A 14,887-nucleotide genomic window follows, 5' to 3' on the forward strand; every position below is an offset into this window, starting at 1 on the left:
ATATTCAAACTAGAAAGTCTTTATATACAGGGACCTCTCATAGTGTCTAAACACTATAGAGACCTAATAATTGACATGTAGAGATGGGGGTGGGGGGGAGTGCTGACTGTGGTGTAGACAGCGTTCCTGCTGAGGGGATAGAAGTGTACGCAAAGGCATGAGGAATGTTTGCGAGAACCTGGAAAGTGAATGTATGAGAAATTGTGTTTTGAATGTTTGGTAGGCAATGAGGAGTCCTGGGCATTTTTGAGCAGGGGAGTGACTGGAGAGTTTGCACAGCTGGTGCTGTCTCAAAGTGTGATGAACGAATGAGTGAACCGGTGGGGATGCATCTGAATTATTTTGTGAATGAGGACATTATCTTTGGAACTTTTTCTTGTCTCTAGAGGGTAAATTGACTGTTTAAGTATTGGGGCTGCCTGTGTGTACTTAACTTTGTGTAAAAGAATTGGAGGGGTCTTCCCTGGTGGCACAGTGGTTAAGAATCTGCCCGCCAGATGAATGGGTAAAGAAGATGTGGCATATATATACAATGGAATATTACTCAACCATAAAAAGAAACGACATTGAGTTATTTGTAGTGAAGTGGATAGACCAAGAGTCTGTCATACAGAGTGAAGTAAGTCAGAAAGAGAAAAACAAATACCGTATGCTAACACATACATATGGAATATATATTTTAAAAATGTACTGATGAACCTAGTTGCAGGGCAGGAATAAATATATAGACATAGAAAATGGACTTGAGGACATGGGGTGGGAGGACGAAGCTGGGGCGAAGTGAGAGTAGCATCCACATATATACACTACCGAATGTAAAATAGTTGGCTGGTGGGAAGCAGCAGCATAGCACAAGGAGATCGGCATGGTGCTTTGAGATGACCTAGAGGGGTGGGATAGGGAGGGTGGGAGGGAGGCTCAGGAGGGAGGGGATGTGGGGACATGTGTATGCACGTGACTGATTCGCTTTGTTGTGCAACAGAGGCTAGCACAGTATTGTGAAACAATTATACTCCAATAAAGATGTTAAAAAAAAAAAGATCTATTTTAAAGAAAAAAAAAAGAAGAATCCGCCTGCCAATGCAGGGAACACGGGTTTGATCCCTGGTCCAGGAAGATCCCACATGCTGTGGAGCAACTAAGCCCGTGCGCCACAACTACTGAGCCTGCACTCTAGAGCCCTCGGGCCACAACTACTGAGCCTATGTGCCACAACTACTGAAGCCCATGCGCCTAGAGCCCATGCTCTGCAACGCGCCTAGAGCCCATGCTCTGCAACGAAGAGTAGCCCCGCTCGCCGCTACTAGAGAAAAGACAGCATGCGGTAACGAAGACCCAGCACAGCCCAAAATAAATTACTTAAATAAAGTAAATTAAAAAAAAAAAAGAATTGGAACACGTGGATTTTCTTCTTAAGTAGTTTCTAATTTTGTTGAGGGAACATAAACACTTCAAAATTATGGGCCTTTGCAAAGCACTATGCAGGTAAATAGTACTTGAATTGTATGCAGATGTAGAACAAAAAAGTAAACTGAGTAGCATAGAGTTAATCAGGAAATAATTCTTTTTTAAAAAAATTAATTAATTTTAATTTTTGGCTGTGTTGGGTCTTTGTTGCTGCGTGCGAGCTTTCTCTAGTTGCGGTGAGTGGGAGCTACTCTTTGTTGTGGTACGCGGGCTTCTCATTGCAGTGGTTTCTCTTGTTGTGGAGCACGGGCTCCAGGTTTACGGGCTTCAGTAGTCGTGACACACGGGCTCAGTAGTTGTGGCTCTTGGGCTCTAGAGCACAGGCTCAGTAGTTGTGGTGCACGGGCTTAGTTGCTCCGTGCCATGTGGGATCTTCCCGGACTAGGGCTCAAACCTGTGTCCCCTGCATTGGCAGGTGGATTCTTAACCACTGTGCCACCAGGGAAGTCCCCAGGAAATAATTCTTGAAATAAGTAATAGGAGGAAATATGTAGGATGGAGGGGGACATTTGCCTCTAGAGTTTGTTTAGGGGAGGACTGTACTAGTTTATCCAAATTCATTTTAGTAGGATTTTCACAGAAGATAATATTAGCAGTTAAAACAGCTGAATTCTGCCATTTTCTTATAAAAATTCAGCTATTAGAAGGGAAGGAAGGCTCATTTAGCGTTATGGCAGATCGTGTTTGTTTTCTGATGCTGGTTTAGATGTAGTGAGAGGGATAGGGCAGTTTTTAAGTGTTACACTGGGAAGAGGTGAGGGAAAGTGCTTGCTTAGGATCATAAAATGCAAATATAATGTTGCTACTTTCTCATTTCTCTGAGTGAGTAGTGTTCATAACCACATCCTTATTTTCTCCCTCATTCCATTACAAAAGAGAGCCTGTTTAAACTATTTATGCAAGTTCTTCATATGTTGCTTTGGGTAGAAATGAACCACATGGTCATGCTAATAAAGATGAGTTAGCATAAATGTGTTCTATTTTATATAAATTGCTAAAATTACTGGAATTCTTTACTGCTTGATCTTCTGTTATTGGTGGTGTTTTGGATAAAAATGTTTTCTCTCAGTCTGGTTTTTTTTTTGTGTGAGGTGAGGCTAGTAGTTCAGAAACATGTATGTGATAGGTATAGTAAAAGCTTGAATTAATAAAAATGTTCTAGTATCTAGATAGGAAATACCTAGAAATCTAAGGAGTAAGTTGTGGTAGATAGTTACCACACACTTACTAAACTTTAACATTTGCCTCTACAGTTCATGATCATATATTCAGAAATGGGAGGGATAGGATACTGGGAAGGGACATTATATGTCTATATCTTGATATATTTTAATTTTCAAGATACAAAAGAATTAAAATACATTAATTCAAATTCCTGGAAGGATTTATTCTTGACCTCCTTCAAAAAGTAGCTTACTAAGAATATTCTGATAATTGTCACTTTAGCAGTATCTTTGGAAACAATGAGTATAGTTGCTTGATATATTAAGCTGGGGGATTATCAATTGGTTTGTCTTTTTTAGTTCTGTGGGTTTAAAAAGAGCTCTACTTTCCATAGTTTTGTGGTAAGTGTGGAGCCCAGGACAGCAGTCAAGCAGTCACCTTTTTTGGGGGCCGCACTGTGCCACTTGCAGGATCTTAGTTCCCCGACCAGGGGTCTAATCCATGCCCCCTGCAGTGGAAGCACAGAGTCCTAACCCCCGGACTGCCAGGGAATTCCCTACTTAATTTTTTTTTTAAATAGCTTTATTGAGATATAATTTATGTACCATAAAGTTCACCTGTTTAAAATGTACAGTTGAATGATTTTTATTACTATTTACAGAAAGTGTACAGCCAACACCATAAGCTAATTTTATAATGTTTTCATTATCTGAAGAAGAAACCCCATACCCATTAACAATCACCCCTTCCTCCTGCACCTCATGCTAGGCAACCACTAATCTACTTTCTGTCTCTAGACATTTCATATAAATGGGATCATACCGTGTGTGATCTTTTGTGTCTGGCTTCTATCACTTGGAATGTTTTTGAGGTTCATCCATGTTGTGGTATATTTTGGTAATTCATTTTTTTATTGCTGAATCATATTCCATTGTATAGAGCAGTCATCTATTTCCTCTTGGGATTTCTCACTGAAAAGCTATATCCAAAATAAACCTTTTTAAAGAGTTTTATTGTACACTATTACTGTGTGTGTGAATGTGTGTGTGTGTGAACGTGTGCTTCTTTGTGTGCTTGCACATACACACATGCTGGCTGTAGGCCGACCATAGGAAAGGGGTGGGAGGGCCAATAGTCCAGTGGTCTTAACATGCTTTGAATGCCGTAGAAAGTGATTTCAGATTGACTTAGTAGCAGCACAGAATGGGAGGCATTGTGGCTAGGGTTAGGAGCATAGACTCTGGAATTAAAAGACCTGGATCAGTTCCTGGCTCTGCTTCTGGCCAGGTCTCTAGGTGGGAAAGCCATTTTGCCTTTCTGAAAATGGGAGTAATAGCTTCTGTAAGAGAGTTCAGGGATACTTAAGAGAAAAAATATGTGAAGCCCTTGGCAACACATATCATAAGTACTCAGTAATTGGGAGCTCCTGTTTCTATTGATGTGATTATTCATCATCTTTATCCTCATCATATAAAAGTATCTGGGCATGCATCTGTGTTGGCCTGAATTGTCTTAACAAACATGGCCCATTTTTATAAAGTCAACTTCTGAAAGTGGTAGCACCCAACCTTTTTCCCCTGTGACTTTTTTTTGAAATTAGCTTTCAGAACTCATTTATGTGCAGAGGTTAACATGGTGCCTAAATATGTAAATACCAGAATAATGCTTGTGTTACTGAACCAGGTCTGTTTGCCCGAGATGCCGCAAGCCGAACACTGAGACTCGGGTTGGTTTACAGCCAAGAGCTTATTCATAAGGCAGCCAAGCGAGGAGATGGAAGAACAAGCCTCAGGTCCACCTCCCTGAAGGCAAGGAGGTTGGGGTATTTATGGGATAAGCAAGAGTGGTCTTAGGCATAGAGAAAGGTGATTAAAGGCAGAGAAAAGGTGAGGTAATCCTTGTTCTGCACAGGCACATTTGGGTTACATGCTTCTTCATATTCAAACTAGAGTCGCTTAGCTTGGTCTGAGGGTAGAGTTTTCTGGCCCTCTGATGTTAAAAGGCCATTTACTGAACATCTGCGCAGCCCCAGGTTTAGGGTCAGTGGTCCCATGCAGCCCCCAGCCAGCTTACACTGGGCGGGAGCAGACTCCAAGTTCCTTTAAAACAACTGGGGCTGTGTGAAAGCTGGGAAGGCCTGCAGTTATAGAAGAGGCAAAAAGAGAGAAAGAAAAAAACTAAGGCGAACTTAATCAATGAAAGCAGTTTACGAGCAAAGGGTTTTTAACAAGCTGTTCCCTTATCTGTTGTTCTGTAAGACAAGTTCAAGACTTTCTCTTAGTTATCAACTTCTGTTAACTCTTTGGGGCACAATTTCACTTGTCAGGATCATCCTATACTTTTCCAGAAGGTTCACAGTCCCATATCTACAATCAAAACTCTAAAATATCTGAAAACCAAAAGTTTTTTTTAACACATTTGGTGGTAAAACCTGACCTGAACAGATGTGTTGCTCTTTACAGCTCTTTTTTATCCCACTTGGTATGAACAATCATAGCTTTCCTGCAGATATATTAAAGTGTTGGGTTTTGGGGTGCTGCAGTTCCCACTGGTTATATATTAATAGATTACCCTGTGATCTTAAGGCCTGTATAGACAGTAGAATAGGTGCCTATTTATTTTAAACAATATATAGGATGTTTTCTACAAGACTTACCTCAAATAGGCTTAAATAATAAAGGATATTTATTGGGTGATTAAGATGACCCCAGACTACTTCGGGTAAGGTCTTTACTGATCCCTAATTAACAAATCCATGAATTTCAATTTTACGTTTCAGGCCAGTAGTAGAAGTCACTTAACTTGTGAGTACCTCAAGCCCAACAATCCAAGGTGGTCTCAGCTAGGTTTTATTTCTGCTTATCATGGATATGTGCTGGTGTATGGGGTTTGTAAAGATCTTCAGAGGTGTCCATGAGGAGGGTATCCGTAAGGCTGTTTGAACTTGACTCTATCATTGCCACTCACCTACCAGTTAGGCTGTTTCTGGGCAGGCCTCCCTCTACAGTACTTGTTATATTGTGTTGTAACTTTATCTGTGTGCCTCTCCACTACATTAAGAGATCCTTCAGTGTGTAGAGGTTGTGTCTTACTCATTTTTATCCCCAGTGCGTTGCTTAAGTGCCTGGAAAGTACTGCTCAGTAAATGTTGGTTCAGTGCCTGAACAAATGAGTATTAGGTTGGCCCTGACTAAAGTCATTTCACAGTGACTAAACTGAGGAGGAAGAGGAGAGGGAGGGGGATGTGGAGCAGGCTGGGGTGTGGGGTGTCATTGTTTGCAGAGAGAACTCTCCTGTCCTTAATGTATCCCAAGTCTAGCAATGAATCAAACATATATTGAAAGATTTGAAAGAATGAATGAAAAGTCCTCTAGTTTACCCCTAGTCCTAAAATATTTAAAGTGTAAAGTGTATATGTTTTTAGAAACAGACGTTCTTATTGCCTAGAACTAGAACCTCAAATCGTGGTCCCCTTCCATCCCCTTTCTTACTTCATCGCAAGGCTGCAGCGAGTTTGGTTAGCATCCCTTCAGATCTCTACTGAACCTTCTAACTGCAGTCAAAGCTGCTACCCGGGCCACAAGTCCCTGTCTTCTACCATCTGTCTCACCTGCTTTGGGTCTCAAACATCCCTCACTGTGACAACTTCCTCACTGTGCAAGCCTGTTCCCTTCTCAGGGACTTAGTCGTTCTCTCCTTGTAAGGAGAGGCAGAGCTCCCTGATCTTGGCGGTCTCTCTGTTCAGATCAGAGCCCATCCCTGCCCTCCTAACCTCATACAGCTCTGTCACAGGTTACCCAAAGCTCACCTCATTCTGGTCTGCAGCCCTTTTCTCTTTGGGGTTTAGTAACCCTTCTGGTAGATAGGACCGGACTCTAAGTTTTTCCTGATATTTATATACTAAAAGCAAAAAATACTGCGTTTTGTCGCTAATAAAAACTTGTCCATGATGAAGTATTTCTCTCAAGTATTTGAGTTAATACCTTTAACGTTGATGTGCAGTTTTAGGAAGTTGTAAAGAAATGAGATCAAGAAGAGTTAGTACTGTTTACCCATTGAGAAGGACTGGAGACTGGTTTTTTGTTTTTTCCTTTGTGAAATAAATGCATGGTGAATAATAGTTAAAGGAAAGTCCTTAATTAGAATTTGGGTGTCTCTGTTCCAGTTTTAATTGATCCAGTATGTTGAAAGAAAAGACTATCAAACGGGACATAGTATTTAAGTAATAAATTTCCAATTGTGACAGACACATTATTTATGGATATTTTCTCTTTAGGAAATGTAAATGTTAGAACCAGTTGCAGGAGAGATGGTATCAGCTACCACAAATTCCTGAGTTCTTCGTGACTCTGCTTAGCTTTATTTAAGGAGATTCTTATCTACTGTGAGGCTTATTTAGTAGGCACTTCTAGAGTCCAATGTCAGAGAAGGTTAATTTTAAACTTTTATGTAGAGCCTTCTTTAGCAATGAAAATCTTTTACAGAATAAGGCTTAAACTTTTAATGTTTTTGACTAGCTTATTTAAAAGATGAATTTAGATTGGCCCCAAGCCAGATCTGAGGGCTAGAAGCTCAGTGATTTGCTGGCTATCATAAAGCGGTAGTACAGTTTTCTTTTTGTTTGGTTTACTCTTTACCTTCAAGTAGACCTCGTGTGGTCTGGTCACTGTGTTCTGAGCAGAACATTGTGCATTAATTAAAGCTCCACTGTGACTTAATTTTTACAGACTTAAATTTTAGCATAACTTATTTTCAGGGAGGAAGGGTGAGCTTTAAATCCCTGATCATGAAAATTCATTTTGAGATTTTTTTTTTTTTAATTATTTTTTGGCTGCACCGGGTCTTCATTGCTGCGTGCGGTCTTTTTCTAGTTGAGGCAAGTGGGGGCTACTCTTCCTTGCGGTGCGCGGGCTTCTCATTGTGGTGGCTTCTCCTGTTGCGGAGCACGGGCTCTAGGTGTGTGGGCTTCAGTAGTTGTGGTTCATGGGCTCTAGAGCGCAGGCTCAGTAGTTGTGGCGCACGGGCTTAGTTGCTCCGCAGTATGTGGGATCTTGCTGGACCAGGGATTGAACCCGTGTCCCCTGCATTGGCAGGCGGATTCTTAACCACTGCGCCACCAGGGAAGTCCCATTTTGAGATTTTTAAAAAATGCCCATCCAAGGAAAGAAACCTCAAGTAGCTGTCCTTCTATAACCTACCTTTTAGTGTTTCTTGTTTATAATTTTTCTTTGGATTTGTTTCATTTTGATCCTTGAAAATATGCAGAGGATGAAATCTTAATGTTGGAATTATTTTTCTTGGTTGAAACTGGAATTATAGGGGTTTTTATGGCATTTCCCCTAATATATTACTGGTGGGGGTGGGGCAGAAGAGCCATGTTTTTAAGGTTTTTAGGAAAGAAAACCATTTAATGACAGAATTGTACAAACCAGGTTTATTTTTATGAGGCCTGCTTTACTAAGTTAAATTCTTTGGCTGTCAGATAGTTACTTGCAACCATTTCTTACAGCTCAATGGTCAAAGCTAAGTGAATTTTACCTGATTGAGTTGTTTAAAAATAACATAAGGAATTGATGCCTTTCCAGTGTTTTCCATATCAATTAATTCTGTATAATTGACGTCTTAGTCTAAAGTGCTTTTGCATTACAGAAAGGGAAGTTGTAAAACTTTCAAAGGAACTCAGTTTAATTTATAGTATTTTCACCATTTTTTGGCAGGACTTTGTGTCATTGTATCAGGATTTCGAAAACTTCTATACAAGGAACCTCTACATGAGGATTAGAGACAACTGGAATCGGCCCATCTGCAGTGTGCCTGGGGCCAGGGTGGACATCATGGAGAGACAGTCTCATGATTACAACTGGTCGTTCAAGTGAGTCTCAGTTGGGAAATTGTTTCTTGACAACAAAAAAAGAATTTCTTCACTTCAGAAGATGTTGTATTGCAATTTGAATATTCCGTCAAAATAGGAGTGGAAGCTGAGAGTACAATACAGCATGATTAGTTTCCTTTCATATTGTTCATTGTTACTGAGATTTTTTTTAAAAAAATAAATTTATGTATTTATTTAATTTTGGCTGCGTTGGGTCTTCGTTGTTGCATGCGGGCTTTCTCTGGTTGCGGTGAGCGGTGGCTACTCTTTGTTGCGGTGCGCAGGCTTCTCACTGTGGTGGCTTCTCTTGTTGCGGAGCATGGGCTCTAGGTGGCTTCAGTAGTTGTGGCGTGAGGGCTCAGTAGTTGTGGCTCACGGGCTCTAGAGTGCAGGCTCAGTAGTTGTGGTGCACGGGCTTAGTTGCTCCGCGTCATGTGGAATCTTCCCGGACCAGGGCTTGAACCCGTGTCCCCTGCACTGGCAGGTGGATTCTTAACCACTGTGCCACCAGGAAAGTCCTGAGATTTTTTAAATGCATTTTGCTACTACATTTGTCACTGTGTTGGATTATAGTTGAAAACAAAATTTGACTTATTAAAAAAACTCACACAAAGAAAAAACATCCTTTCTCTTATGCCATTTACCAGAATCAGTTATCTGAATTTATTTATGGATATTTTGATTTCTCAAATGATTCAAGGAGTATTTTTACTTAAATGGATTGAATTGTTTAGAAAACTTTTTATATTCGTAAGATTTTGTTTTGTTTATATTGTACATGGTTGTATGGTCATTATTTTAAAAAAAAGACAAGTAATACAAATAAACTGAAGGTCCCCTATGACAGCTAACCACTATCCTTTTGCAAATCCACTTCGCCACAAATCCTCACTTCCCAGAGGTGACCATTGTTACCAGTTTATTGTATATTATTCCTCCATATGTTTTCTGTGGCGTGTATATATATGTATATTGTACTACTGGGGTTGCACACAGGTAGTTTTTGATTTACAAAAATAGGATCATACTATGGAAATTATTTTATATCTCGCTTTTTTTACTTGCTAACATACCGGTAACAGCATCCTTCCTGTGTACGTTCACAGCAGGCTCACTATTTGTAGTGGCTGCTTAGTGTTCTACAGTATAGATACATATAATGTAGAGTAGATTGGGCTACGCCATCCTGTGTTAAAAACCCACAAAACCTCAGCGTTGAGACAGAAGCAGTTTATTTCTTGTCCCTACTTCATGTCCATCTTAGATCGGTGGAGCCTCTGAACCATGTTGTCCTCACTCGGGGTCCCAGGCTGACTGAGCTTCCACCATGTGGAAAGTCACTGGTCTGTGTGCCTGGGAAAGGGACACAGTAGACAAATTGTGTAGTGACTCTTAAAGGATCCTTAAGCGTATATCCTTTTATATGTGTGTAGGAATTGCTGAGTCAAAGATATGTATATCTTTTAATAGAGAAGTACTGTCAAACTGCCCTCCAAAGAAAGGTACTGACTGATATTCTTATCTACAGCGTATGAGAGTGTCCTGGCCAACACTGGATGTAGTCAGTTTTTATTTTTATTTATTTATTTTAAAAAATTAAAAAAAATGTTTTTTGGCTTTGCCTCATGGCTTGCAGGATCTTAGTTCCCTGACCAGGGATTGAACCAGGGCCACAGAAGTGAAAGCGCCAAGTTCTAACCATTGGACTGCCAGGGAATTCCCATGATATGGTCAGTTTTTAAACATCCCTATTGATAAGTAAAAACTGGTATTTTGTTTTAACTTCCGTCTTCCTAATTGGTAGTGAGTTTGAGTTGCTTTTCATCTAGACCATATTCTCTCTACTTCCTATAGATGGTGCTTCCTTTTGTATTATCAATAAGTTTATTATCACATGTATTTGATTTGCTTTTGAGTTTCATGAACTTTTATGCTATTGAAATACAGGTACACAGGGAATGTAATTAAAGATGTTATAAACATGGGTTCCTACAACTATCTTGGGTTTGCACGGAATACTGGACCATGTCAAGAGGCGGCTGCCAAAGTCCTGGAGGAATATGGAGTTGGAGTGTGCAGCACTCGGCAGGAAATTGGTAAGTGTAGGCTCTGTTTGGCCAGCTGATGTTCTTATTCTTAACTTTTTTACTCAGGAGGGAATAATACTGAGATAGAGCTAGAATACTGTATAGAGCATCCAAATACATACTTTCCCATGTAGTTCAGATCAGGTAAAAAGAATGCTTTATTTTTCTGAAGTGATGGATGATTTTAATGCTTTCAGTGTGTTTTGAGATATATTTATCTTTTCCATTGTGTTACACTTACAGAACATCTCTAGAGAAGTTCCATTAAGTATTTGTTTCATTTATAACTTAAATGTTGACTTTATTGGCTTTTGCAAATGATAGTGATTGAGAGTACTACTTACTAGTACTGAGCTCATGGGCATATGAGCATTAATCTGCTTCCATACTGGTAAATTGGGGCTAATAATAATTCCTACACTATAGAGGTGTTTCAAGAATTAAAGAAGCTAATTCATGTAAAGTGCTTGTAACATGGTAAACCCTCAATAAACATTAACTCTTTTATTATTATTACAAGTCTATAAAATGTGAAAGTGAACAGATTGCTACAAAGAGATTTATTTAAGTTCAAAGGAGGACTCCTAATTTTTCCATTTTGTTCAAGAGACCTGATAACCATAAAAGTTATAAGGCAACTTTCTGGATGTTTATTACTGTGAATCACCCCAAAACTTAGTAGATTAAAACAACAATTCATTATTATTTCACATGGGTCTATCCCCAGTGATGTGGTTAAGGGAGCATTGTGCAGTGACGACATAGAGTAATCATACCTTACATCTTTTTTAAAAGGATACTTTTTAATTTTTATTTATTTATTTTTGGCTGCATTGGGTCTTCGTTGCTGTGCGCGAGCTTGCTCTAGTTGTGGTGAGCGGGGGCTACTCTTCGCTGCGGTGTGTGGGCTTCTCACTACAGTGGCTTCTCGTGGTGGAGCACGGGCTCTAGGTGCGTGGGCTTCAGTAGTTTTGGCACATGGGCTCAGTAGTTGTGGCTCACGGGGTCTAGAGCGCAGGCTCAGTAGTTGTGGCGCACGGGCTTAGTTGCTCCGTGGCATGTGGGATGTTCCCGGGCCAGGGCTTGAACCCGTGTCCCCTGCATTGGCAGGCGGATTCTTAACCACTGCGCCACCAGGGAAGCCCACCTTATGTCTTTACGGCGCTTTATATTGTATAAATTTCTTGAACATCTTATCCCTTCTGATCTTTACAACAATGTCATGGGGTAGATAGAGCAAATATTATTATTGGTATTTAACAGATAAGAAACAGGCCCAGAGAGGATAAATGACTTGCTTAAGCTTTAAGGACACAGAGTATCCAAGTTCAGCAGTCTTCTTTCTCTGCTGCTTTTCTCTCTGCATGCAGCCATTATCGTTAATCAGTGTTGTTCGGTCCTTAAGGATTTGAGCACTTGATGTAAAATTTGAGCATTTGATGTAAAATCATAATACAAAGTGAGGGAAGGTGTTTTTTAACTTGGCTTTTGCTACATAACAGATCATTCCAAACCTTAGTGGCTTAAAACAGAAACATGTACTTATTTGCTTGTGATTCTGTAATTTGGAAAGGACTTGACATTTTATCTCGGCTCCATGTGGAGTTGGGTGGAGCATTATGACTGACGATAGAGTATCCAAGATAGTGTCACTTACATGTCTGGCGCCTCAGCTGAGTGGTGAGCCCTGCCCCTTCCTTCCATGGTCCCTCATCCTCCAGAGCCCCTCCCTGTCCACATGATCTGTCTTTACAACAGGCTAGTTAGACTATTTTACATGGCAGCTGACTTCAAATGTATAAAAGCAGATGCTGCCAGTCCCCTTAAGGCATAGACTTGGAACCAGCATGTGTGAACAGGAATGGGAGAAATTGTTGGCAACCCTTTTTATAGAAATGCCACCACAGGTGCTGCATCTGATTTTATTCAACTATTGTATTCTTTATGAGCCTTTACTCTTCGTAATACTGACTCCTTCATAGACCTTAGTCTGAAAAGGTTATAACACATAGACTATGATTTCTTTTTATAAAGTAATGAGTAATTCTTAGATTTGGGGTTTGGTGGTATTGACTTCATTAACTTCATCACACAGGAAACCTGGACAAGCATGAAGAGCTAGAGAAGCTTGTGGCAAATTTCTTGGGAGTGGAAGCTGCTATGACATATGGCATGGGATTTGCAACAAACTCAATGAACATTCCTGCTCTTGTTAGCAAAGTAAGATTTAGTCTGTCATTTATGAAAACTCCCTCGTATATATCTTCTTTTGTTTTGTAAGGCATTCAGGCAAGCCAGAAGCTCTTGTAAACTTTAAACATAGTTTACCCAAAGATATTTCTATCATAAAATTTTATATAATTTGTGTGTAAGTGTATCCCATGGAGACTTTTATCAGTTGAAGCTTTTTCTCTGGAACCCATGATCTTTTCTCCTTCCATTAGATGACTCTTGCCTTCTTCGTTTCATACAGTTTTAAAGGGATTCTCATAACAGACTAAAATTATGGAAGAAAGGATGTTTAGTTTGGAAATTATTTATCAGGTGGTTTTTTTGTAATAGAAAAATATGAAAATATATAGGTCCCTAATACTTGTTCTTATGGTAATGCATGTTGATCAGAGATATATGGGCCAATTATGTGTGTATATATATATAATACATATATGTATAATATAGGTAATAATATAGGTTAAAAGTAATAATATAGGTAAATAATAAGTTAAAAGTAATATATATGTATGTATCTTATTTTCTGTGGGTAGAGTTTGTGAGGGGACAGTGGAAGAGATAAAAGATAAGAGACCTTGTAAATCACATTTTAACAGATTGGCACTATCAACTTGAAAGGGCCCTCAAGGGCTGGCCCTACACATCTCATTTTAACATTGATATCTAGGCATGGTATATTGAAAAATCAGTGTATTAATGAGCAGAAGACCTGAGATTTTTTTGGTTGGTTATATGGTCAGATTTAGCTGTGTGACCATGAGCATGTCACAACCTTTCTGAGCCTCAAATTTTCCTTTTTGAAATGAGGTACTTGGACTACGTTAACATACATATATGGTTCCTCAAGGAATAGATGGGACAAATAGAACACAAAAAGCAAGAGAAGAGATTTAAACACAACTATATTGATATCATATTAAATATGAATGGTTTATATATTACAATTAGAAGATAGAGATTGTCAGACTAGATAAAATTAAATAGGCTTCCACCAGAGACCTACTTTAAATTTAAAGACACAGGGAATTCCCTGGTCCAGTGATTAGGACTCAGTGCTTTCACTGCTGTGAGCCCAGGTTCAATCCCTATTTGGGTAAACTAAGATCCTGCAAGCTACACGGCATGGCCAAAATTAAAAAAAAAAAAAAAAAATTGAAGACACAGGTTAAAAGTAAAAGGATGGAAAAAGTTATAGCATGTAAACAGTAATAATGATTTATATAATATTTTATTATAATATAATAAACTAATAAATATATCAATATCATATATAATATTAATATAATAATATAAAAGATTTCAGAGCAAATTGATAACTTTGCCATTGTGCAGGCTTTCCTTAATAAGATATAATTATTAATGATTTTAGCATTTTGTAGTTTGGCTAACTAAACCTTTCCCCCCAGCTTCTTACCTTCCTGTGCTTGTGGTTTTGCAGGGTTGCCTGATTCTGAGTGATGAACTGAACCATGCATCATTGGTTCTAGGAGCCAGACTCTCAGGAGCAACCATTCGAGTCTTCAAGCACAACAGTGAGTTTGTTATGGAATTTACTGCTGGCTTTAGTGTGTAATATTCTTTGGGTTAGTGGCAGTGGTAACATTAATTACATTAATAGGAAATACAAGTGAAACTGAAGTAGCAACATTTAAAATGTCTTTCTGGTCCAGTCTTTTAAAAGTTATTATCTTTCTCATTGGAATAAAAATAAAGGCTGAAGGAAGGCTTTTGGTACAAAGTAAAAACATTGAAAAAAAAAATTGTTCTTTTTTTTTACTTTGAACTTTTTCATCTTCCTTGTTTACAAGTCACTTGTTTAGTATGCACTTGCTAGATGCCTGTGGTATGTCTTGCCATAACATTAGGGGTATTAAGGTGAATAAAGCAAGCTCCCTGATCTCAAGGATCTCTGACTGGTTGCTAAAGAGACTATAGACAAACCAGTAGTTAGAATACAACAGACGAATACTGAAATGCAGATATGAACAGGTGCTGTATAAGCACGGAGAAGAGTGGCACTAAGCCAGACCTTTCTCTCTAAATGGAAATATCTTTGTGCATTATT

The 14,887-nt window shown here is 39.1% G+C and overlaps 1 protein-coding gene across 3 annotated transcripts in view; it reads left to right on the forward strand.

Annotated features, from left to right (window-relative positions):
* SPTLC2 (serine palmitoyltransferase long chain base subunit 2) overlaps positions 1 to 14,887 on the forward strand; it is a 117,914-nt gene that overhangs the window by 30,617 nt on the left and 72,410 nt on the right. For all 3 annotated transcript variants that reach the window (XM_067729245.1, XM_067729252.1, XM_067729238.1), the window contains exons 3-6: positions 8,349 to 8,503; positions 10,451 to 10,599; positions 12,686 to 12,810; positions 14,261 to 14,354. In XM_067729245.1, coding sequence (XP_067585346.1) covers positions 8,349 to 8,503; positions 10,451 to 10,599; positions 12,686 to 12,810; positions 14,261 to 14,354 — 523 coding nt within the window. The remainder of the gene's footprint in view (positions 1 to 8,348; positions 8,504 to 10,450; positions 10,600 to 12,685; positions 12,811 to 14,260; positions 14,355 to 14,887) is intronic.

This window comes from Pseudorca crassidens, chromosome 1 (assembly GCF_039906515.1).
Source record: "Pseudorca crassidens isolate mPseCra1 chromosome 1, mPseCra1.hap1, whole genome shotgun sequence".
Taxonomy (NCBI): domain Eukaryota; kingdom Metazoa; phylum Chordata; class Mammalia; order Artiodactyla; family Delphinidae; genus Pseudorca; species Pseudorca crassidens.